This window comes from Vidua macroura, chromosome 14, assembly GCF_024509145.1.
Source record: "Vidua macroura isolate BioBank_ID:100142 chromosome 14, ASM2450914v1, whole genome shotgun sequence".
In the NCBI taxonomy this organism is placed as follows: Eukaryota; Metazoa; Chordata; class Aves; order Passeriformes; family Viduidae; genus Vidua; species Vidua macroura.
In genome coordinates, this window is record NC_071584.1 from 16,340,668 (window position 1) to 16,367,094 (window position 26,427).

At 45.1% G+C, this 26,427-nt stretch overlaps 1 protein-coding gene across 7 annotated transcripts; it reads left to right on the forward strand.

The window, feature by feature from the left end:
- Positions 1-1,123: 1,123 nt before the first annotated feature.
- On the forward strand, positions 1,124-16,788 carry TENT5D (terminal nucleotidyltransferase 5D). 7 transcript variants are annotated; one of them, XM_053990385.1, is made up of 5 exons: positions 1,142-1,232; positions 8,192-8,329; positions 9,324-9,445; positions 10,558-10,672; positions 15,511-16,788. In XM_053990385.1, exon 5 carries the CDS (start codon positions 15,526-15,528, stop codon positions 16,699-16,701), a length of 1,176 nt encoding a protein of 391 aa, XP_053846360.1. In that variant the 5' UTR covers positions 1,142-1,232; positions 8,192-8,329; positions 9,324-9,445; positions 10,558-10,672; positions 15,511-15,525; the 3' UTR covers positions 16,702-16,788. The 7 variants fall into 7 exon arrangements, with proteins under 7 accessions (XP_053846363.1, XP_053846357.1, XP_053846360.1 ...); XM_053990382.1 differs by lacking the exon at positions 8,192-8,329 and having other exon boundaries at positions 1,125-1,232; XM_053990383.1 differs by lacking the exons at positions 1,142-1,232; positions 8,192-8,329 and adding an exon at positions 2,399-2,513.
- The last annotated feature ends 9,639 nt before the right edge of the window (positions 16,789-26,427 follow it).

Sequence of the window (26,427 nt, forward strand, 5' to 3'; positions counted from 1 at the left end):
AAATTAATCACTCAATAGCTACATACAATGGCTGGGCAAGCCATGGGCTTCATCCTGGCACAGGCTAAGAGTTAAGATGCTTTCCCATCCTGTTCCTCTCTCCAGCAATGCTGCCTGTCCAGAGCCTCTGGGCTCCCTCCAGCTTGGCTCTGGTGGCCCAGGAACCAGGCAACTGGAAAAGAAACTTTTTGGGGCTGAGATTTGGTTTGTGTTTGGAATTGATGTGATTTTCAAATGTTTCCTCATCTCTTTTCCTTAATTAGTGAACTAGGAATATAAATTAATGTAGGAATAATAAACAAAGAAAATAAATAATAAACTAGTACAATAATATAAAGTAATTTAAATATAAATGCTTTTCAGAGCTGGGAATATAAAATATTATAAACTAACTTTATAACAAAAGATGAAGTTGTCTCCAGAGTGGGATTCTTTAATTGTGAAGTGCTTTGCAGTAGCTGCAATTGCTCCATCATAAAACTATTCCCAAGAGGAAAGATGTTTTTAAGGGCCCTAAAGAATAGCAGCTGGTCTGGGGACTTTTATGTTCAACAAGGGTCGTATTTCCTTGCTGTTGATTCTTTTAGGAGAAAAGGTTAAAATCCTGCTTTGGTGTAATACCCAAGAGCCAGCCTAGAAGTATCTGGGTGCTGGAAGGTCAAGTACAGACACAGCTATTTAAGGTAATTTTATATTTCCCTATGATAAAATGCAGTTTAAAATACTTTCATGACCTTTTTTTTGCTCATTGTTATGAGTCACTGTAGTACTAAACCTGCACTTTTTTTCAAAACTAATCATGGCTTACCCATTTGGCATATTTTCTCAGAACAGTTAAGTAAATTATCTCTCATTTTAGGTCTGTGTCTGAGCAAACTTAAACATTGTACAGCGGCAAAGGTATTCAGTGTCACAGTGCAATGGAAATTACTAAAAATGGCACAAATGCCATAATCTCATCCCATGCCAGGTTTTATCCCATCCAACCAGTGAAGTAATTGATCAAAGACAATAAATTTTAGAAGCTCACGTTGGAAAGCTTGGATTTTAAATTGGGTGTTTAGAGCCAGAACTGAGTCTGTGACATCATGCCTTGGACAGGGAGGAGCATACAGAATGTTTACAGTGGGACCATCTCCAAGCAGAGCCACGCTGGAGGAGATCCTGCTTCCAGAGCTGAGGATCACACAGCAGCCAAGCACTTTTCTACTCCGGGAAGGGCAGAGCTGCAGGTGAGGCACAATTTGGGGGACTGAGTGGCCAAACTGCAGGTGCTGGTACTCACATGATTTCTCCTCAGTCATCTTAATCCTTCTATTTGCACTTCTGAAACGTAGCTTTCCTTAGATTTCCTTGGCAATTATATCCTGTGCAGGTGTCTTGACTAGAGAAGCTGTGGCTGCCCCATCCCTGGCCGTGTCCCAGGCTAGTCTGGACAGGACTTGGAGCACCCTGGGATAGTGGAACATGTCCCTGCCCATGGCATGGTAGAACGATGCTCTTTAAGGTCCCTTCCAACCCAAACCATGCCAGGATTTTATGAAATAGTGAGGCCAAACCCACAGACTATTTGTGCAGGAAGGACCTCAAAACTAAATAATGTAGTTCTGACTTTTCTTGGGTTTAGTGATTTGAGAACTGGATCACCAGGATAAAAATGTTTGCCACCAAGTCAGTGGGACCTTATTTCCGTGGGCTGACAGGACCTCATGTTGCACCAGGGAGGTCAGGTTGGATATTAGGAAAAATTTTTTCATGGAAAGGGTTCTTAAAGCATTGGATTGGAATGGGCTGCCTAGGGCGGTGGTGGAATCACAGAACCGTGGAATATGCTGAGTTGGAAGGAACCCATCAAGATCATCAAGTCCAGCTCCCAGCCCTGCACAGACATCCCAACAATCCAACCCTGTTCCTGAGAGCGTTGTCCAAGTGCTGCTGGACCTCAGTCCCCATCCCTGGAGGGATTTGGCAGCCATATAGGTGTGGCACTTTGGGGACACGGATTAGTGGTGGGTTTGGCAGCGCTGAGGTCTCTCCGTGGCCTTAGTGGGCTTTTCCAACAGAAACAATTCCCAGATTTTACGCTCCTTTGATTCCACGCTTCCACAGTTCTGTGCCCTCCACCGGCAGGGGAAGGTGGACGAGGCGATGCTGGCCGCGTCCTCTCCACGTCACCGCGGGTGGCACAGCACGGCCGCGGTGCCGGCGTGCGGCCCCTCCGAGCCGGGGCTGCGGGCGTGCAGGGGGTACGGGCTGTGACAGGGCCGCCGGGGGTAGCGGGGATCCCGGCGGTGCCGGCCGGGCGGCGGCGGGCGCGGCCCCCTCACGGCGTTGCCATGGCGGCCGTGGCGCTGCGCTCCGCGGGGGCGGGCGGGGGCGGGCGCGGGGCGGGGCGGGGCGGCCCCTTCAGCACCAGCGCGGCCGCGGACAGCGGCGGCCCCGGCTGGAGCGGCGCGGGCACCGCGCGGGGAGCGTCCCGTAGAGCCGCACGGAGCGTCCCCTGCACCCGCACGGTGAGTGTCCCCACACGGGTGAGTGAGTGTCCCCACAGCCGCACGGTGACTGAGTGTCCCCCGCAGCCGCACGGAGCGTGTCCCCTGCAGCCGCTCGGTAACTGAGCGTCCCCGCAGCCGCGCGGTGAGTGAATGTCCCCCCCGGGCCGCTCGGTGGATGGGTGTCCCCCGCACGGCGAGTGAGTGTCCCCGGAGCGCCCAGCCCGCAGGGCCGGCGGGTCGCGGGTGCCCGCGGCATTGGGCCGGGCGGGGCCGTTGCGGGAGCGGTTGGCCTCGGTTAAAAAACTTGGAGAAACCCGGAGCGCCCGGCTCGGCTCGGACCTTTTCTTTCTCTCTCCGTAAGGCGTTTTCCTTAGAAACTTTAGGGGTGAACTTGTAAAAAGGGAGGCTTGGCGGCGGTGCTGGAGGGGGCTGTGTGTGTCTGGCTGCACGTGAGCTCCATCCCACTACGGGCGTTCCTTCGCCTGGATCCTAAAAGCTCCCTGGCTTTGGGCAAGCCCTGCCTCGCCACATTCGTAGTAGCGGTAGTAGGAGCGTGGCATTCCTTACTCGCTGTTGGAAGCTCTGTCATCCCACTTAGATGATGACAGCCCCGGTAGCTGAGGCCTTTTCCGTGTATTCTGCAAGGACCATCCGTAGTTTTGGGGAGGTCACAGCCTGGAGGTGACAGTGACACTGAAGTGACAGTGACAGCAAGCTGCGATTCTGTGCTCTGAACTATTGGGAAGTGCCTGCATGCAAAGCAAAACTGCTTTCCAGCAACTCGGGGCTGGAATTCTGTGTCTTCCCAGACAGGAATCACTCTCGTGTGCTCCCTGCTTTCTCCCACAGGCATCTCTGATACATCTTTAAGCCACTGCAAATCTGTAATAGCATTAATTGTTCCCTCGGAAAGAGGAGGCTGGGCTCTGCAGGCTCACACGTTGTGTTCCGTGTGCTGCCTTGAGAGTAACAGCCTGTTCGTGGCTCCCATGAAAAGCAGCCAGGTGGGAATGAATGGGGATGTGCTGAATTCTCCGCTAAAGGCCAAGGGATGAATAATAAATGACAGTGACTCCAGAGCAGGGACTCTCCCATGCTTCGTGCTCCTGACTTCTCCTTAAGCTTTAGAGGCAGATGTGATGTGTCTGTCCCATTCAGAAATGTTAAAAACAATCCCTGTGCCCTTTCATCCTCTATGTGCTGTGCCTGCAGCATCCAGTACTTGGGAATATGGGCTTGATGTGTGGAGGGAGAATAGCTTGTCTGCATTATACCTTCTATTCCTTACGTCTTATCCCTGTGGCATTCCCACAGCTTAGTTCAAAGGGAGCACCAGTAATTCCTGTAATTTGCAGTGCTGCAGACCTTTGACCTCGGGGCAGTGCTGCCTGCACACCCTCCCTGCCCAGTTGTACATCCCAGGCACAACTTTACAGTAAATTTAGTTTTGTTGCCTCATTAGGCACCAGACACGCAGGGCTGTTGTAAGGACTGTGTGCTCTGGAATGATTCAGCTGCCACACAGAGACACGTTGACCCTTGTGAGCAAAAGCCTGATCCTAAATTCCTGCCCTGCAGATCAGGGCTTGAGCTCCTGCTCAAGCTCAGGAGTAACTGCTGACACAGTAGAGTCCCCATAATTTATGAATCGACCGTAAATCAGGGAGACAGAAGTAGACCAAGTTTCTTGAAAGATCATATTGAGACTGAGTAATTTTGGAGAGTCAATTAAGCAGCATTTAGGCTGGCAGTGTAAATTAATTCTTTAATTAACACTGCTTGAAGGAATTAAATTCTACCCATGTTTCAAAACACTCCTAATCCAGAGTGGTTTGTGGTTCTGGGCTCTGATGATCAGACTGCAGGAGGGGTTTGGGCTGTGCTGCCCATGCTTGGCCACAGCAGGGGGGAAATTTTGCTACCTTTTGCTCTGTTTTGCCTCTCTCATTTGTGTTGAAAAGCCCTTGGTGGGTCCTCCTGAGGTTGTTGACAGACTTTGTTGAGGTCTCAGTAACTTGATGGTCTCTGCGTATGGGGATAGGCTTTTTTTTATGGATTTAACACATAATTATGTCTTCCATGTCATATATCTCTTATGTGTCTGTGTTTAACCCAGTGGTTTTAATGCATGAAAATCAATGAACAGTCAGAGGGTTTGGAGGCAAATTCCAAGTCAAATTTCACCATCAATGGATGGGTAACATGGAGCAAGGGGTGGTCCATGGAGAGTGGAAGCCAACCCAGAGTTTCTATCGCAGAACTGAGATGCTCAGCCATGAACAGATGAGGCCAATTCTGCTCCCATTTACACCAGAGCAATTCCTGGTGAACTGAATTGTTACTCAGGCAATTCCTTTCTCAGGAACTGTAGTGGTGGGACAGGAGGCAATAATTTTGAACTGAAAGGTGGCAGATTTCACTTCAGTATATGGAAGGAATTATTCCCTTTGAGGGTGGGGAGGCCCTGGCACAGGTTCCCAGAGAAGCTGTGGCTGCCCCTGGATCCCTGGAAGTGCCCAAGGCCAGGTTGGATGGAGCTTGGTGCACCCTGGGACAGTGGAAGGTGTCCCTGCCCATGTCAGGGGGTGGCACTGGATGGGATTAAAGGTCCCTTCCAAGCCAAACCATTCCATGATTCTATGAATTTATGCCATTTGGATTCAAACATTAAAAAAATACAAACATTTTGGGAATTGCAGTCTGGCTTTTTGCCTTTGCCACCATGATCTTCATGCAAAAATAATTATTCAAAGCACCAGCAGAGGATCTAAGATGCCCCAGGAAATTATCAATGTGCCATTGCCTATGGCCATGCTGAGTTAGTGTGGTACAGCAAAGGAGAATCCAGCTGCAAAACTTGAGCATAATACTGAGCATGATTCCTTCCTGTTGCAGAATTGCTCACAGGTAAACCATCACTTCAGTTCTTTTCTAGAAAAACTTATTTTAGAAGCTCTAAAAACTTTCTTTGAGTGTGTACCACCAAAAGGAGAGTTTTCCTCCATAAAATGCCACAAACGGCTACAGCAGATGTTGATTTATGTCCACATCAGCTGATTTTCTTCTCCATTACCCTTTCTGCTGGATCTTTGCTTATCCAGCAGGTCCTGTTGCCCTGACATCTGATGTCAGGTTGAATGTTTTTGCACATTTGGTGAAAGCTTGACTCAGTCTTTCTCCCCAACTTGGTGTCGTCAGGTGCATGATGGTCATTATGAATTATTGATAGTGATGGAAAAGTCACGAATGCACAGCTGTGCTGCAGGGCCCAGGCCTTTTTCTTGGGTTTAATCATCACTTTATCTCCTCTCTGCCTTTTAGTAATAATGTCAACAGAGATTTCGTGCTGCCTTCACCACAAAAGAGGAGCAGTTCCCTGCTCTGCTGCTGCAGTCAGAATCCTTTTTCCTGTTGTAGTTAGCCCAGAGTTCTGCAGATTTCTCAACTGCAAACTCTAGAAAACATTTCACTTATCAAAAAACTATTTTCTGTGGAAATCTTGGCTGTTACTGATGCAAAATTAAACATAAACTCCTGTGCAGCAAATACTTTGAAGATAATGAATAATTCATTTCTTTTTTCCCCACTTTTACAGTGTAACTCGTAAAATTGGGAAAATGGCATTAAAAAGAAATCCCACTGCTGTGTTTTGTATTCAGAGAGTAACTTTCTAATATAAGTATGGAAATTAATTCATAAAAATATGAATTCTATATGAACATTGTAAACACAAATAGCAACGTAATTAAATAATGGAAGACACAGTAAACCTTGAGTAGCCTGTGAGACACAGTCCTGTGGAGGTGCCAGCCCAGCCTGCTCCAGGACACAGAAGTTTTCCCAATTGAATTTAAACTCCCCTCTTGCTGTAGGAATAGGGAAGAGCCTTTATTTGGAGGGATCCTAAACTGCTTCAGAAATCAGGCTGGAGCCTGGGCCTGGAGCTCACGGCTTCTGCCATGAAATGAAAATGCTCCTGGAGTGGAACAGAATAATTGCTCAGTACAAACACTTCTGTAACCTGTGCAGAGCAGGGGTGAGGCAGAGAGGCCTTCAGGGTGCATTTCTTTCATCTTTGGGGCTCCTCCCAAGGAAAACTCCAAATCCACTCTGGGTGAACCATCAAAACCCATCCTCAATACCCAGTGGCTCAGTACTGGTTTAGAGAGGAATCCCCCCACACTGCATTGACTGAAGGAAGCTTCCAGCAAGGGGTTTTGGGGTGTGATCAGTCAAAAAAGAGAAATCTATTTAGTGGATGTGGTTGTGTTGGAATCCTCTCAAAACAGAGAGGATCCTCTCATGGTTTAGTGACCATGGGAATATTTGACAGTTGTCCTTTGGTGTAGATGAGGGGAAGATGGTTCTGGAGAGTTCCTGAGGAGAGCCTTGACTTTGTAATGCCTTTTTTTTACCTGAAAGCAGCCCAGCTTTAGGGCTGCAGTAGCACCTGGCATCGCTCATCCCTCTTCCTCTGGCATTTGAAGAGGAGAGATGATTATGAAGATGGTTAATAGGTGGAAAAGAAGGATTGTTTCAATTTTTACCTTGCCTGCTTTTGCTGCAATTTAGTCATAATAATGAGAGTTCTTGATAAGTGAGCTTTGGATTGAGTCACTGGGATCTCGAGTGAGTAAATAGATTTTGGGATTAGTCTGAGGAGCTGAGCAGAGCAGTCAGGGAGGCTGCAGCACACAGGGAGAGGAAGGAATCTCTGCGACCCTCGGCTCTTGTTCCTGCCAGCTCAGGAGGCATCACCTCCTGAGAGGTGAGGGAGAGCTCATGAGATGTCTGAGCAACCTCCACATCCACCAAAGATTTGAGGTCCACCTGGAAGATTTGAGGGTCGATATTCTTTAGGATGGGACCTGGGAGTGGGGATGCCCAAAGGAGTGACCAGCTGGGAAACTGTGGCACAGGGGGGAATCCAGGGCACAGAGCCCACATCATCTCCCAGTCCCTGCTGGATCTCAGGATAGTCCTGTGCTCTTTAGGCACAGAGACACCAAGGGAAAAGGCTTGGGAACGGCTTTGTTGGTGCATGTTGCCATAATTCACATCCCAGATTCAGGAACAGGGAAATAATCTCTTTAAAACACAGGGTAATTGTTGACATCGTCATTTTTATTTTCGTTTTTCCTTCAGCTGAAAAAATCCTGGGAACCCTGAGCGTAGAGTAAGGAAATGATGCTTTTTCCTGTGGTGGCTGAGCCAGTAAAAGGCAGCTGTTGGGAATAATGTCCCAGTAGGCAAAGCAGCTCATCAATCTCAGCTGCTGCTTCTATGAACATATTATATAATAATGCCTCTTCTTCTACAAAAAAAAAAAAAAAAAAAGCTATAAAGGGCTCTCTCTTCTTCCCCTAAAAATCATCAGGGGAAGCCATAAATTCTGCTCCAGTGTTAATCTGTTCTATCACAGTGATATATCTATTAATGCATATCATATATCCATTAAACCTTCCATCCTTACACAGAAAGAAATAACAATATTTCAGTGTTAAAAAGAAGTTTGTATATTTTTTTTTTTTTTGCAAAGTGACTGATTTGTCTGACTTTTCCAGACTCCACATGCTGAGATCCTTTTATCTAAGCAGCCCAGAACTCTTCCCTTTGCCATCAAGGCCTAACTGGCTGCTCACTGCCAGGCTCAGAGCAGAGCTCAGCCCTTGCCAGATTTAACCCTTTTTTTCCAGCTGCCAACGTGAGCTGTCAGTGCATGGATTTGGGAGCAGGTCAGGAACATGCATTCAGCTAATTAGTGGCCCATCAGGAGTTGGAAAGCAAATGAAAGCTGCAGACGGGCCCTGGCACAACAGACAGGTCCTCACAGGGTGAGCAAAGCAAGTGCTGTGCTTCTGGCAGCACTAAAATGGCCTTTTCAGGGATAAAAATCTGCCTGCTGTAGCAGGAAGGAAAAATCCATTATATTCCTAATAAAGGAATAACACAGTCCATACCTCCTCGGGCTATAATTTCAGGTTTTCCTGCAGATTATGCAGATATTTATCCTTAATTCATACTTTAAATATTATCTTCAGTAAGAACCATATGTAATTTGAGCATAAAAGCACAGCTTGTGGAACACAACTCAACAAGGAGTAAATTCCTGTGAATATCAAATGAGACAGTGGACAGGCCCTGCTTGGGATAGGCAGGGAACTGGAGTGGGTGTTGTGAGCTTTGCAGGATGGGGTGCTGGAATTGGAGGTCTTGCAAGGAAAGCCTGAGAATACTGACTGTCAGCACATGCTTGAAATGAGAAACAAATATAAGGGAGTGCCTTATGATAGCAGGTGAATATTTACAGAAATATTTCATTCCAGCACACGGCATGAACATGGAAATTCCAGCAACAGGATCCTGGGCTTACTCTAAATGAACCAACAGCCTCATGTGCCAGGAAACAAGACCTTCCTTGTCAGCTGCACACTCTGACTGAAAAAATCTAAAGCCACTACACAATTCATAATACTTCATTTTGCTGAATTATTATTCATTCTAAATTTTATATGTTTCTACTACATCCCTGCTAATTTGCATGTCTATTAATAATATTAAATTCCCACTCAAAATCCCATAGGGAAAATGGCAGGTTTGTTAATATCCTTGCAGTGGATTAAGCATGACCTGAAACCCAGAGTCTTTATAAACCCTTTGGTGCTTTTTCCACTACTTTTCCCTTACCATTCCCAACTTCAAAGTCTGTTGTTACACCTGCAGGACTGCCAGGCTGTAATGCATCATTTATTATGTCCAGCAGGTGACCAGTGGTTAACATTGATCTCCAAATGAATGTGATTGTTTCTTGGGTTTTATTTCCTGCAGCTTTCCCGGGGAGCTTTGTGTTTCTGTCAGCAACAAGATGACAATTCATATTTCTACCAAATGATTCAGTGACTCATCCTATTAACTCTGCTGGAATACACACTCCCAGTCATCCTGCCACGGTGAGTCTGTGGGATTTTGCATTCTTGCTGGGAATATTATTCAGGATTTAGTCCCTAAGTATGTGTTTGGTAGTACAAATAAGCTTTTCCTAAAGCAGGAACTTCCCAAGGATGACCATAGCCCCAGACAGACCAAATATTGCAAATGGCAGCTATTTTTTAAAAGTTATTGAAGTATTTTAGAGTAATTGAGATACAGCTGGCCTCATGTTTTTTAAAGGGCTGGTTTGGACTGGGGGCCCTGTGAGAAGGAGCCTGATGTGTTGTGGGAACTGATACCAAGTCATGATAAATAGGCCCTTGAAAAAGTTGCCCTGTGAGGGGATCCCCATCTGTCTAAGAATGAGTCTACCATGAGTCATGATGGAGAAATGGGACTTCCAAAAAAACCCAAATATCCAGCGTGACAGAATATGGATTATGATTTCATATTGGGTGCCCAAGTTAAACTCCTCATTTTGTGCCTCCTGAGAACTCCCAGCTCATTGGGCCAATATCCTGTAATATTCCAGTAGAAACAGAATCCCAGGATGGTTTGTGTTGGAAGGGACCTTACATCCCATCTTGTTCCATGGGCATGGAAACATCCTAGTCTGGGATGCTCCAAGTCCTGTCCAACCTGGCCTTGGACACTTCCAAGGATCCAGTGGCAGATGCAGCTTCTCTGGGCACCCTGTGCCAGGGTCTCCCAACCCTTAAAGGAAAGAATTTCTTCCCAATATCCCATCTAGCCCTGCCCTCTTTCCCTTAAAGCCATTATCCATGTTCCTTTTGTTGGGTGGAAAAGGTAGGACACGTTTTTGTGGATCAAGTCTCGTCCTGTGTTTATTTTTTGTGCCCTTGAAGGTGCCATTCTGTGGCACGGCCCAAGCCCACAGCTTTGCAGTGCATTTTGCCCACCTTGCAGCCTTATCTGCCAGGGAAGAGCTGAGCTATCATTTGATGTCCCAGGGAAACTCAGTGGGAACTGGACTGAAAACTGATGGCAATTCATGCGTTATCTCTTGATAACAGGATAAATAAACACTGCCTTCACCACCTGCATTAACATTAATGGAAGGAAAAACTCATGGAAAGCACTGTCAAACCAGTTTAAATATGTCCCCATTTAGGTTTCCCAGATGCTTTACTGCTTCTCCTTGTCCCATCTGGGTTTAAATTACGGCTGGACGTCCCTCCACGTTTGACATTCCTGCCTTTGGAGCTTATGCCAGCTGCAGTGCTGAAGTAAGTGAGCAAAATACTTCCAAATGTCCAGCTTAATAGAGAAATGGATCTTTGAATTAAAATAAAGCTTTAGCAGGAGATCATGGACATTTATAGTGATGTTTATAATGTGTAAGCAGGAAAACCAGTGCAGAGGTGAGAGGAATGGCAGAATTTCTGTGGGTGTTTCTGGAGCAATCCCCCAAAACAAGGCTGCCACAGCAGCTCCAAAGACATTTTGCTACATCTTTGTTTTTTTAGCCTCTTCTCCCAGGGAACAAGGGACAGGATGAGGGCAAACAGCTTCAAGGCGTGACAAGGGAGGTGCAGGTTGGACAGCAGCAGGAATTTCTCCATGGAAAGGGTGGCCAGGCCTTGGAAGGGGCTGCCCAGGGAAGTCTGGAGTCCCCATCCCTGGAGGTGTCCAAGGAAGGGCTGGAGGTGGCACTCAGAGCTCTGGGCTGGTGACAAGGTGGGGATCAGGCACTGGTGGGACTCGATGGTCTTGGAGGGCTTTTCCAACCTCACCCATTCTGGAGTTCTGTGATCTGTGAAAAGTCCCTGCACAACTGATTTCAAGTGCAAAGTAAAAAGAATTGGAGCATTTAAGTATTCCCAACCTTTATTGTAAACAGAAAAACATGGGAGAAACAGAAGCAAAGGGAAGAGGATGGAGCTGCCACAGCTGCACAAAAACTATTTCAGCTGTACCCTGCCTGAAAATGCCAGCACATGGCAAACCCTTTGAAAACACACTGAATCAACATTATGGAATATATAAAAAGAGAATCTAAACAGTTTATCAGTAAAATATGAGCTAAATTTGATGAGACTGTTCTCTAGACTGCAAGTATCTGTTTCTATGAAAGTTGTGGGGAGCATGAAAGCTGTCATTAGCATGGCAGATTTGCTTCATTCAGATGTAAAGCCAGATCTGCTTGGATTTTTTTTGATGAAGCTCATGCACGGTGGAGTGCTAAGAGGTGGTTAATGAAACATTTTAGCATCATTGTAAGCCCAAACTCAGAGTTGCTTGCTCCAAAAAGAAAATTAGAGCCTCTAATTTCAATAGGAAAATAAATGATAAAATTTAACAATATTATGTTTAAGTATCCAAACATTTTTCCACATTGTGACTGCTTTATCAGGTGAAGGTGACCACTCAAGGACTAATTGGAAGTTGAGTCAGGGAAATATTTTTCTAACCTTATAATAAGGATGATATATCAAAAACTTGACTGGGTCTGATCCATCTTACTCTGTTCTTCTCTAGCCGATGTATGTAAAAGAAAACAACCTGAAAACTGCTTTTCCTCATCCTTTTTTTCTGGCAGAGATCTTAAATGAGATGGGATTCAGGGTCTGTTGCAGTTTATGGTAACATTTAAAATCCCATAAACAAAGAAACTTCTGAAAAATCACTAGGAGAGAATCTCAGTAAATCAAAATATTGATGAAGTGTGGGGAAAAAACCCTTTTGAATTTCATTGCCATGGTGGTGATGTTTGTGCAGCTTCCATTTGCCTGTGTGCAGCTTTTAGGACAAGAAAACCCTGAATGTGGATCATGTGAGATGCTTTGGGGTATTTGTGTGGAAGGAGTTTTACAAAGGGAATTCTTTGGCAGGGTGCAGCAGGGAAGGCTTAGGGACAGCTGGGATTGGGGGTGCCTGTGAGGGATCTGCATCCAGGGATCACAGAATCCCAGGATGGTTTGGTTGGAAAGGACCTTAAAGATCATCTGCTTCCAGTTCCACTTCCACTGTCCCAGGGTGCTCCAAGCCCTTTCAGCAACCTCACAGGGAGGAATTTCTGTCTCATTTAATCTAAACCTCCCTTCTTTTCCTTTAAAACCATTCCCCTGTCCTATCACTCTCTTCCCATGTAAATTGATCATCCTCCATTGCATACAGCAGCAATTTCCAAGGAATAAAGTGATTTTCCAGCCCCTTTTCTAATTAACCAGCTCAGTACTCACTTGTGCTTGGCTTCATCCAGGTGCTGTGGTCACGTGCAGGGAGTTTCCTTCCCTTCATCCCAGGAGCTCTCGTTTTACACAACACTTTGACTAATTACAGCCTCAATGTTGCTGCTGATGTATTGTAACTGAGGCTAATTATATTAATTATAACTCCTGGCATTAACCAGAGCACCTCAGTAAGTAAATATTTGCCCCTGCTTTGAGAAATCAGGTTCCTAATGACTGTAAAAGTGCCTGGAAATTGTTCTTTTTGCCAGACATGATTGAAGAAAATAAAAAGATAAAATCCTTCTAGGAGAGTGCAGGGTTAAAGTATTGGGTTGCAAACTGGTGGTAAATAATAAAAAATACTGCTACTACTACTAATATTTATTTAGGCTTACCTCCAAATTAATTCTTCTTTAAAATAATTTGGAAAACTGAATTCCTGGGTTTTTTCCTAGTACATTTTTCTCACTTGTCAGAGTTGAAGGTGTTATTTCAGCACAGAATTCTTTAATATTTATCATAAAACATTAATGGTGAGACTCTGAGCTCCCAAAGCATCCTCAGATTCTCCAGGAATCACTTCAGAAAAATGGCATTTTGCGGGATGCCTCTTCAACACAAAAGAGAGATTTATTGACATTACCTTCTCCTTTCAGTTTCAAACCTCAGTATATTGCAATAACATCTGAAATACCTAAAAACATGTAGCAATAAAGGAAGGATTTCTAAGCTTATTTAGGGATACGTCCATCTTCTGACTTTCCAAGTGTTTGAAGAGGGTCCCTCTGCTAAAAGGGGGTTGAATTTCAGCATTCCCCTCTCTACCCCCTTTTTTTTTTTACATCACAGCATCAGCCTCGGAAAGGTCAAGGTTTTGCAATCTCAAACAAATGCCGTAATAAAAACTACTGCTTAGACAACAATTCTGACAATTTTAACTTTGCTAGGGGATCATTTGGGCTGCTCCACCATAATCTGGCATACAAAAAGCTGGACTTGATGATCTTGGAAGTCTTTTCCAACCTTAATTCTGCGATTCTATGAATGACTCAGGTAACAGCATGGCAGCATAAAACATTTCAACAAAACCCTCTCCTTCCAACCTGCTTCCATCCAAGGTTGTCCCACTTCCAGAATTAACAGTAGCTCTCTGTAAAAGCTGGTTTTTAGGATAGACTTGTACTGAGTTGTCATAAAGGCTCTGAAGGATGCACAGCTATAGTTTTAAAGGAATAAGCATGGAATTCTAATGAATATTCAGTGGTGAAATCATTAGCACGTAAAATTGGCAGTGCTGTGAAGGGCAGTTTCTCTCCTTTTCAGTTCAAATGTTGTGTCCTCTAAATGCCTGCAGGAAAAATGTGGGTATTTTTGAATACACCTGAAAACATACCTGTTATGGGTGTGGAATTATACACTGTGTGCACGGTGCCAGGAGCTACATGGTTGTGCCAGACCTATGGGACTGATTCCAAGACCTTCACACTGTCAATTAAATTCCCAACTTGAGTCCTGCTTTAGCCAACTTTTAAAACATTCCTTCAACTTCAAACATCTGGTTAATCCCATCCTTCATCATGAGGCCAGGAAGGTGCTTGGAATTACATATGCTCCTCATCAGCTTAATGGGAGCTGAAATTCCAGCAGAAGAATGTGAAATAGAGCTCTGCCATATTCCCAAGCTGTTTGGCAGCTCACAGGTTACTTGAAATTACTAAAATATTCCAGAATGTGGAATCTGAAGGCGAGGGAAGGGGAACGTATGACAACGTACATATGGAGTCACCACTGGTTAAGAAACAACCGTGGGGACTTTTCAGTAGTGTTGTTGCTTAGTATGATTTTACTTTATTTTTATTCTTGAGCTTTGGCTGAAAGAATATGTTTGAGCCATCTGGCTGCAGAAACACTCGGGGGTGTTTCGGAAGCAGGTTCTGGGTGCTGGCAGACTCCCAAAGGCACTTCTTCCACCCGGCTCGTGCCTCACTGAGCCCGCTCAGATGCCACCTGGCCACCACCTGAGTGTCTCATCTCCTTGTTAAATGTGATGCTATATGAATTCAAGATAGCATTTTAAACTGAGAAATTCCCAAAGCTGAGCTTTGACCCATGTATTCTATAGGTGCTTCTTTCTGGAGGTCATTTTTCCACAAGACTGGAAGGGGTTTTCTCACCAGATCTGCAAACCACGACTTGCAGCATTGATACATAATTGTAAAACATAGCTTATGCCTTAGAAGGGAAATATTTTCCACAGAAACATTGTGGAAGCAACTTGACAATTATCAGATATCCAGTCCTTAAACCACAAGTGATGTTAAAAGATGCGTGTGCTTATGTGATCCATAGAGACCAAAGTTCATCCAAGGCATATGGCTGGATAAACAGGGAGCAGGTTGCAACATTCCTGGTTTTCACAAAAAAAAACTTCCTGGTCTTTTAGTACTTTTAAGTATTCCAAGTCACTGAAGATCAAGGGAGATGTCTAGGCAGGACAGAAAGAACAAATTTGCTCATTTTGCTCATTTTATCTCTTCACGGTGATATTTATTTGGAGTTCATTAGAACCACCAAGTACTACATATTATTAACCTTTGAGTAGTTTTAAATTGGGTCTATATGGTTTGCTGCATTTACTTTGAGTCATGGGTTATACAATAACGTGATGGCTTCTCAGCAGGATCAAAACCTGAGCACATTAAAATTCAATTAAAAGCCTGTGACAAGTGCAGTGGTTGACTCAGACTGTTAACTGGGGTTGTGTCTCTAAAATGAACAGCTCTGTCACTACACGGAGGGAGGAAGTTTGGTATAACCAAGTAAAATGTTCTCTCTGGTATTCCAGAAAACTCTTTAACGTTTGTCTCCAATTCCTCTTTCTCCCTGTTTAGCCAACCAACATCACAATGACTGAGGACTTGGACCACAGATTCAGTTATCTCACCTGGGATCAGATTAAAATCCTGGATCAGGTTTTAACTGAGGCTATACCTATTCATGGGAGAGGAAATTTTCCAACCCTGGAGGTAAAGCCAAAGGATATCATCCATATGGTAAAGGAGCAGCTCATTGAGAAGCAGATCCATGTCAGGGACATCCGCCTGAACGGTTCCACTGCCAGTCACATCCTGGTGAAGCACAATGGCACCAGTTACAAGGACCTGGACATCATTTTTGGAGTGGAACTTCCCAGTGAGCTTGAGTTCCAGGTCGTTAAGGAAGCAGTTCTCAATTGTCTATTGGACTTCTTGCCAAAATGTGTTAACAAGCAAAAAATCACGGCTCAGACCATGAAAGATGCCTACGTGCAGAAGATGGTCAAAGTCTCCACCGACCACGACCGCTGGAGCCTCATCTCACTGTCCAACAACAGCGGCAAGAACGTGGAGCTGAAGTTCGTCAGCTCGCTGCGGCGGCAGTTCGAGTTCAGCGTGGACTCCTTCCAGATCATCCTGGACTCCGTCCTGGCCGTCTACAGAGCCTCAGACCGGCCCCTGACACAGGACTATCACCCCGCCGTCATCGCCGAGAGCATGTACGGGGACTTCAACCAAGCCATGGACCACCTGAAATACAAACTGATCTCCACGCGGAACCCGGAGGAGATCAGGGGAGGCGGCCTCCTGAAGTACAGCAACCTCCTGGTCCGTGACTTTAAGCCGGCGGATGAGGCTGAAATTAAATCTCTGGAACGTTACATGTGCTCCAGGTTCTTCATTGATTTTCCCGACGTTGCCGAGCAGCAGAGGAAAATCGAGTCCTACCTGCGCAACCACTTCATCGGGGAGGAGAAGAGCAAGTACGACTACTTGATGACCCTGCGTGGGGTGGTGAACAAGAGCACAGTCTGCCTCATGGGGCACGAGCGAAGGCAAACCCTCAATATGATCACAATTCTGGCTTTAAAAGTGCTGGGAGAACAGAACATCATCCCGAACGCGGCCAATGTCACATGCTACTATCAGCCTGCTCCCTATATCAGTGACAGAAACTTCAGCAACTACTACATTGCCCATGGACAACCCCCTGTGTTCTACCAGCCGTACCCTTTCCACATACAGCTACAGAGCGGGATGGTGTAGGAACGCTCCAACCTCCAAGCACTCACCACTCCTCTCTTTCCAGTTCTCTCCTTAATAGAGGCCTCATTAAAGCGAGTTTTATCAGCACTTTTGAGTTCAGGACATATTTTTGTGCAAGTTGCCAAAGTTGTTTGGTTGATCAATGTCTAACTCACCATTAAGCAGGTGAAATAAGTGAAGCGTCTGTCATTCGTGAAGTGTTTATACCTTGACGTGTGTTTGGGCTGTATTTTTTTTGCAATGAAAAGAAGGATATAAATTATTCTAATTTTATAAAAATGAAATGCACTAAGTTCTGGGTTCTAAAAAAAAAAAAATAATAATTCTTAAGCAAAATTTAAATGGTGTCAATGAAAACTGAAGCCAATGAAATACCTCTCTGTAGAAATGCCTGATGTCAGAAGGGACAGTGCTCTGGGTACGTCAAAGTCAATCATCCCTTGGTTTTATCCATGTAGTTCCAGCAACATTTTTTTGCAGCACCTTTGAAAACACACATTGATGGGTCATCTCTTGGTGGCTGATCGTTCCTCAGGTCAGTCAGGCACTCGGGGTCACTCCTCTCCCCAGAGTACTGGTTTGTACTGGTGAGCAGGAAATGCCCCTAGCAAGAGCAGACTCAGCATTTTGTGTATCTGAAATTTCCTCTGATCCCAGTGAAAGATTTGGCTGCTCAAGTCAGGCAGTGTCAGAGCCCAGGATCTGCCTCACAGATAACAAAAGCTGTAAGAGGTACAAGTATTCTGATGAAATTGGTTTTGAAAACCAAGGCAAGAGAATGAGAAAGGAAGTGAAAATCGAGCAGAATGGGCTCACTTTCCATCACTAATTTGTTATTGATCAGAGCTGCTTTAATGCACAACAAACAGAGTCAGGAAAAAAACTCCAAAAGCCCAGGACTGGCGCTATTTTTAGGTGAATTAAAACAAATCCTTGGCAGTGGCATTTAAAAAACTATTTTATACTGGTAAAGTCCTGTCTGTGTTTAGATACCTGCACACATCCACCCGTAGCAAACAAGGATTTACGATCAGGAAGCAAAACATGAATTACACATTTGTGTGTGTGTGAGTGTTTACCAAAGATAAGTTTTAAACATGTCACATAAGTGCCTCCCTGTGCCAGTTGCTCCATGAAGTGCTGGAAATGGTGCCAGAGAGCTCCTAAATTGTGGAAAGGGAAACACGCCCTGGGGTTGCAGTGGGTTTGTAGCAGCGACGGGCAGAGAGTTTGCTCCAGGATGAGCAGGTTTGAGACTGATGGGTCTAAGGTGGTATCACCAAAACCAAACATGGGAAAAGGAATATGGAACAAGAAGGACTAGTGGGAAAAGGAGGTTTGGAAGGGGTGTGGGTATAAAATGGGAACAGCCAACTGGAAATGCAAGCTGTAGAGTTTCTTACATCGACTTTGTGTGTCGCTGCGTTGTCCCTGTCACTGTTCATCCTCATCTCCTCCTGCTCCAGAGCAGTGGCTGCATTGCATCCATTTACAACAGGTGTCAGGCTTTGGGAATTCCTTCTACTTGGGCACAAGAGTTTGATTTATTTTATGGAGAAATGTGGTCCATAAATGTGCTGTTTTGGATCAAACATTTCTAAATTTTCTAAGGTCTATGAAGTCTAATTGCCAGTGAAATGTAGCTTCCCTTTCCCCCATAATATTCCTGTACATTTGTACAAAGAATTGTTCAAAGACCATCATCACTAAAGTAAACTTTTTTCTGTAAAATGCAGTGCAAAAAATCGATATTTCTATAACATAAGAAGGGTTTACTGATGAATCTGATTCATTTTGTGATGTCTTTCATGAATAGAGTACTGTTACTTTTGCTGATTTTTCAGGTATGTCCAATTTGGTGTCTGAAAGCACACTTTATTCCACTTCCACTAAGATCTTTCCATTGGTTAAACTATAATTAATAAAACCATCAATTCTAATTGCTCTGTGATCAGCTATGGTAACACCGTGTTTGCATGAAAGCACTTCTAGGGAATTTCCCCTGTCAGGAGCAAAATGGAGAGAGACATGGTGGATTCCTTTCATTTCTGTTTTAATTGAACTGTCGGGATGACAGAGGGAACCTTTCCATTTAATTTGGTGTTTGCCATGTTAAATAGCACTGTGAAATTCTGTAAGAGCCTTACGTGGGTCATGGCCCTGCTACTGCTTGGGATCTGCAGGGATGAGGAGCTGAGAGCTGGACTGGGGAATCTGTGGGAATCAGGCATCCAAATGCCTTAAATTTCAGGAGGAAGGGGGCTTCTAATCTCTTTAGATTTGTTGGAAAGTCTCAGTCCATCTGCACTGACCTGTGACCTTAATGTAGTGTTGCCACATTGATTTATTACTCCTCTACTCCTGGTTTCTCTGGTTGCTGGGTGAAAAAATGGGTTGATCTTCCCAAGAACCAGGGAACAGATCAGGCAGGAAAGAGCATTTTCAGCGTGTCTTGGATGGCCAGTGTTCCAAAACCCAGAAAATTCATCACTAAGGAGTTCTTTAACCAACAAGTAGAAACATGCATTTAGGTAAAGCACTAAAATACTTCTTAAATCAAATATTGTGGCAGTATCAGGAGTGACAAACTTGCTGTGGATTTATATAAATCAGACTGTGCACTTGTACAGAACTTCACTTAAATATGTATAGAATTCTGTCACGTCTCTCTTGATCCAGGTTAGGTAAGGAAGGGCTCAGCCAAATTCCATGGAGCTGGTGGGAAGAACCCACCTGGCTGCAATGGCCTTTGCACCCCAGGAAAGAGGAAAGACTTAGGGGAGCACCTACAGGCAAAGGTACAAAGACATCAATATGCAAAAATCTCTCAGGTGTAAATAAACCCTTTAAATTTATGGAAAAAAGGTCTTAAATTTCTTACCTAGAGGTAGTTCAGTTCTGAAGGTTGAGATTGTGATTTTGTATATGTAAGCATATATATATATATATATGTAATTTATTTAGCCTTACATATATAAAATCTTGTGTATCTACACCTACAGGGGCAATTAACAATACCTGATGGTTTTAATTATTTCCTTCCAGATGTTCTATAGATGCCTGGCAGCAGTAATTGACTTGGAGAGGTTTTTTTTGTTCAAGGTCATAATGAGTCTGTAAAGTAATATTAAAAAGGGGATGATGTATTGACTGCTGTTTGCAAAACACTGATATCAGTGTGTAGGATGAAATATTGGAACCTCTTCTCCAGTTGTTACTGATTTTATCATGTGCAGATCTAAATCTACAAAGAATTGAGAGTTTTCTCAGTGCCAGTCTCCTGAGCTTCATGTTTGCATTATAATTATATCTCGTTGTTACAATCTGTTCAATGATTATAATGCCTGGAAATTGTAATGCTGATTTTATTTAATCACAAAACTTCTTAGGGTTTACAGCTTAAAGTAATCTAATGTTGTCAGGACCTAAGTGTTACAGTTTCAAGTGCTTTCCTTAAAAAAAAAAATGTCCTTTGAATTTTGTGTTTTGTTGTAAAAGGTCTATTTGAAGCAAATACTTTATGGTAGTTCCTTTAAAATGTATTTTGTGAGCTTTATACTCGACATGTTACAGAGGCTTTTGCAATGGATAAAAGAAATGCAAATTGTCCTCAGTGGAGGTGTTGCCTCTCCGTGTGTTACCTGGAGCCTGAGGATGAGTGAGGGGATTTGGGTGGTGTTAGAGGAGCTAGAGTGATAAATTGGAAATAAATTTGGAGTTACACCAGTGTGGATTCAAGATGAGCTGCAGAAATACCTGGAGAAAGGAGGGCAGCGAGCTCAGTTTTGGTTTGATCCTTTTTCTATTAAATAATCACATGGAAGGGCGTTCAGGACAAAGCTGTTGCAGATGAAATATTCCTCTTAATGTGCCATCTGAAGCTGTGGAAAAAATATTGTAATGCTACAAATGTGTAAGAATCCCACCAATTTGTAGGTCATTAGTCCACGGTGTTGACTGGTGCCTTTGGGTATTTGGGGGGTGATCATTAAAAGAACATTTTATTTAACATGTGGTTTCCTGTAGTCCCTTGATTGCTCCAGCTGGAGCAGACAGGTTCCTCCAGGAAGCCAAACTGGAGTGTGGTAACTGCAAGAGAGATGAAAATTTGGTGACAGTTCCTCAGGTGGATACAGCACAGGCTCAGATTCAGCCTGGCAGACCCACAGGGAAGGTTCCAGAGGGGTTCCTGTGGATCTGCCATCCCTTGGAATGGCTCTGAGCTCCTTGTCACCAGGCTTGTGTCAAATTCTCACATTTGAAGTGCCTACATCTCTATATAATCAAAACCTCACTGTCTGCTGGGTCAATGAAATTAATACTTCAGTGACAAAGGATTGGACTTTACATATGCACATGCCCATAAATCTGATCCCATATTTATCCAGGATTTCTGGTGGTGTTGCACCAAGGTGGGAGAAACTCCCACAAACCTGTGGGTTTTAGCTGAGCAACATAACCACACCCATCACAGTTCCATTTCTGGTTGTTTACTTGGATTTTCTGGGCTTTGGGGAGTGGGTTTGGGATTTTTTAGGGGGTTTTGCAGTACTGCTCAATATTTCATTATTTTATTCATTATTTATTTGTGTTCTGTTGTACACTTAATTATGTAATAATTCAGTTTTTAAAGAGGACAAGACAATATTGCTCTTTCCTCTGGGGGAAGTGTCATAGCTGTTAAATCCCATGGACCATCAGAGTCTTACAGAGGAGGGGCAGGAGCATTCCAGAGGTTTTGACCCCATGTGAGAGCTTGGAAATTCCCAGTTGGCTCAAAATGGTCCTCAGTGCTTTCCCAGGCTCCACTCAGCTCTTCCTTGGGCACCGGAGCCATCCCAGGCTCTGGGTGTGGGAGGGCAGTGAGACCCCTGCACTGCAGGGAAACCTTTTTTCCTCAATTTTATCCAACATTGCTCAAAACAGGGTTTTTAAACTCTTTTTCACTGTGCAATGGGTAAATTTTTGTAAAAGCCCTCCCATTTTTTTAACCAGCAAACACCATTTAATAATAATTTCATTTCCTGACTGTTTTTTTTTAAATACAGTTGGATTTTTAAGAGTTTGCCTCAATAAAATGGAAAGTGGGGAAGTGAGAAGGCAGCACATATAGGGGAGTTTCCCTTCCTTAAATATTCGCCAGATGCTTTCCTGAGGAATTCAAAATCTGAGGAAATACATAAAGCTGAGAGAGCTGCTTTGTGTCCTAGTCCCTGCCACCCCCATTTTTTCTGCTCCATCAATCCCCATCATTAAATACCATTTCATAAGCAAGTGATTTTCTTCTTCTCAGCTGCCTCCATATTCAGCTCCATTTCATCCTGTGCCATTGCAGAACCTGTGCCTCGGAAATCACAATTAGTTACCATGGAAAGCAACTCAAGACCGTAATAAATACACTCGAAGGCTGCTCACTCTGCCTAGGATTCCAAAATAAAAGTAAAAATAAGTCCTCTGGAGAACTGGATGCAGATCATGGGTGTTTATGGGCAGTGTGTGCTTGTACATCCCCAGGTTCACGTGGTTTTTATTTCATTTTCCTCCTGTCTGGGTGTGTGGGAGCAGCAAACCCCTCCAGGATGCAGCCCCACTCCCTCCCAAGCCCAGCCTCCAACAGGAACCCCTTCCCCCCATCCTCTGTTTCATTTTCCTATAAATATTCCCCTCCTGTTGTTGATAGGAGTTTATTCACACTCCTCCTGGGTTGCTGCTGGGACAGACAGGGACAGGATGCTGCCCATATGTTCCTGGATTTCTGCACGCACAAACCCAGCGGCATTCCCACGTCCCAGGAGCCGCCCAGGGCCAGCTTTGCCCTCCCGTTTTCCCCATGGAGCAGCAGGAGGATGACAATTCCCAACTCGAGATGATGAGACCCTGCAGAGCTCTCACCATTCATGCCAACAATTTCTTCCTCCAGCGTTTCCTCAGCTCCTGACATTTTCCAGACAATGGGCTGGAATTGCAGCTCGTGGTTCTGTCTCAAGGATCCGAATGGATGTTGGAATAGATCCCTTTATATTGTCCTGCCTGCTTATCCCTGGGAGTTCCCAGGGAACGGCATTGCCCAAGCAAGGATCTGGATTCACCACCAGCCTCGAATGGCTGATTTACCCCCAGATCAGGAGAAAGAGCTGTGACCTTCCCGTGTTAAAGTACCCACAACTCATTCCACATCCTTAAAATTGATTAAACCCAAAATTCCATCCCAAACACTCAGTTGCAGAACACAATTTAGGTTGGGAAGTATTGAAATGCTGAATCCAGTGACTGAATTTCTCAACTCTTATTGCAGGAAAACAAAGTGTCACAAGTGTTTTTATCCAAGGCGTGATCCAGGCAGGTGTGCTGTGCTTCTGTCACTGAGACACGGCCCTGGGTACATTTAGGTGCTTTCCTGAACTGAAATGGGATTGTTTCCACATTGTTTCTAAGTAGCATAACAAGAAAACAGGTTCTAGGATGAAAACTAAGGAAGGTCTCTGGGGGAGAGTGGTTTAGGTAAAACCCATCTGTGCTGCTGTGAATGGACAAAACAAGGGGTGCTCAACGCCTGTGGGCAGCCAAGGAAGAAAGATCCCAGCCTGGAGCTGCTCCCTCGGTCCAGGTGAGGCTGGGTGATCTCAGCTTGGCCGGTCTGGGAGGCAGAATGGACCCTCTGGCCGTGTCCATGTCCTGCCTGGTGGCCACAAAGGACACAAAGGACACAAAGGACCCTCTGTCCCACTCTGCCGGGCCCACGGATCTATGGAAACACCACTGGACATCGTCATTTATGGCACTTCAGTCACCCTGGAAACAAAGTAGCTGTTCCCAGATGTGACTTTTAACACAGCTAATTATATCATTAGTGTCAGAGCCACTGAACCACGGCCGTGTCCCTTCCCTGGGCTGGCGCTGCCGATGTTTCCATGGGAATGACCGGGCTCCACACCTCGGAGGGGACGCGCCCGAGATGCGACAGGAGCAGGGTGAAGTGTCACAGCTTTCTGCCACTCCTCCCAGGGCAGGTTTGGTGGCTAATCCCAGTCCTGCACTGGCTAAAAAAAGACTGTTTGGAGAGCAAGAAAGTGCTGATGAATTCAGTCTGATTTATTGAGCGCTCTGGCCTGAAACGTTTCTGGTGCCATCCCCGTGTGTGGGACTTCAGCAGCGCTCCCACCTCAGAATCCACTGGAGCAAAAGAATCCATTCAGTAAAAGGGAATTCTAAAAAAAAAGAGCAAAGTGAAAGCTTTCCTCCCTCTTTCTCAGGGCTTCCTGATCAGCACTTAAGGGTTTCAGAATGACTCAGAGGAGATTTTGGTGGGTGTCCAAACCATTCATTGCCTGGCACAAGCTGCTGGTGCCATGGGGAATGTGACCATGTCCAAGAGCCACGTCCAGCCAGAATCTGCTGCAACAAGAGCCTGCCAGGCTCCTAAGATCCACAGGCAAGCAGGAAAACGCTGCTGTTGACCTCCTCAGTTCATACCTGGGGCCAAATCACTGCTGATGAGGTTTTGTGAAGTTTAACAGCATTAGAGCCACACACTCACAAAGAATATTGGCTTTAGTTTCTGACTGAGCAGCAAACAGCTCTGTAAAGAGCTAATAAATGATGCTTGGAAGAAAAAAACACTGAATTATTAAATCCCTGTCCCAAAGGCTGCACAGGTTGGCTCTGCAGCCTTATGGAGCTGCTTCCCCCCAGGAACAGCCCTGATGGATGGGCTGGTGGGTCTGGGGCTGAGCATCAGCATCCAGCTGTTCCACAGAGGTGCTGCCACCACGACTGGCTGGGGCTGGCAGCGTTTTGGGGGTGATCAGTGTGTTTTGAGAGGCTGATCCCTCCCCAGAGTTGCAGGTGGTGGTTTCTGAATAAGGGGAAATAAGAGGAGGGATGGATGGGCACGTTAAAGATGAAAACTGGAAACAGCACTTGTGGATTTAGAGAAATTGGTCAAAAAATAATGAAAATCACTAAAGAGCCACTGAGAACCACATGAGTCTGGTTCCCCTGGCCTGGGAGAGATGGATGGCCTCGTTAGCAGGTGATAACCAACAGATCCAGCACTGCTGGAGGCACAGGTTTAACCAGGGAATATGGAAACCACAGGGAGATGGATGCTGTGGAGATGTGCCCAAAGCCCTGAGGATAAGCCCAAGTGCCTGGTGGATATTTTTCAGCAAAGACAAGTAGTGCACCTGGGGACTGTTTTGCTGGGGTTCAGCTCTGTGGTTTAAGTGCAATGGGAGTTTTTTCCCCTTTTGGGGATGCTTGTCTTGTTCTCATCACCCCATATGGAAAATCCCTGGACCCAGCCATGCATGCACCTCTGACATTCCTTTACAGCCACTGCAGTTCCTGAGGACCCTCTGCCTGCTCTGTGCTGCAGCAGGTTTTTGCTCTAAAGCAGAAAAAAAAAAGGCAAAATGACATGTCTTTGCAGAGGAAACAATGTCAACATGAAATTACTCCAGACTGGAAATAAAAGGAAGCAGGTGGCTCTTGACTGGAAATCCTTACTGCAAGGTTTGGAGGGCCCAAATTCCTGCAGCCACCCCATCCCTTCCACCCCAGCTCTGGGAAAGGCAGTGGGACCAGAGGTTGGGCACTGCCACCTCAGTCAGCAGAGTGGGTTTGGGCTCCTCTCCCAGATTCCTGTTGGGAAGACCTCATGGAAGGTGGGGATGAAGGGCTGCAGCTCACCAGCAGAGCCTGTTCATGGTCACTGTTCTCCTTGGGCAGAGGGGAATGGGGCAGGAATGGCTTCCCACTGCCAGAGGGCAGGGCTAGGTGGGATAAAATTGGGAAGAAATTCCTCCCTGTGAGGGTGGGAAGGCCCTGGAATGGATTTCCCAGAGAAGCTGGGGCTGCCCCATCCCTGGAAGTGTCCAAGGTCAGGTTGGACAGGGCTTGGAGCAGCCTGGGCTGGTGGAAGTGTCCCTTGGCAGGGGATGGAATAGGGTGGAACTGGATGAACTTCCAACCTGAACAATCCTGGGACTGTTCTGTGCCGATGCCATGTGCTGCTCAGTGCTGTGCCTGGAGTGACAGATCCTGCTGTACATCCAAGGACACTCTACAGCAGAATTCCTGCTCCCACCGAAATCCCCTGGCAGCCTCTGCCTCAGGTGCCAATTAGTTCAACCCTGACTCCAGCTGAAGAGCACCTGCTCATAAATATCCACAGATCCTCCCACATCCTGTTTGCATCATCCTCCCTGTGCTTTGGTGGGAGAGAACATGAGTAAATGACTGACTCACAAGGTCTTATTTCCCAAATTTCATGCAGTTTTCAAGTTTTCCTTGTATTTTGCATTAAGATGCTTTTATAACCTTCATTACACAGAGTACAGACCCAAATAGCTCTTGAATTCATAAATATGGAGCAATCAATGTATTTTATTTTGCAATTATTGGGACAAACAAATAGAATATTTTGGAGCTGCTCAGATGTGCTCTGTAAGTGATGCCTCCCATTGTCCTTTAATTGTAAGGATTTGGTAAATGAGCTTTAAAGGGTCTATTAGTATTCATTAGGCAGAGGCTCCCATATATTTTCTGCAAAATTAATGAAATAGAACTATTTCCTCTGCTGATGACGTGGCTGAGCTGCAGCCCAGCTCAGTGCAGCTTTATTACAGGTATCTCTTTTTGGTTCTGCCCAAATCCTGCTTGGAAGGGTCACAAAGTGGCTTTTCTCAGCTCCTGCCTCTATAATGAACACAGGGGTGGGCACTC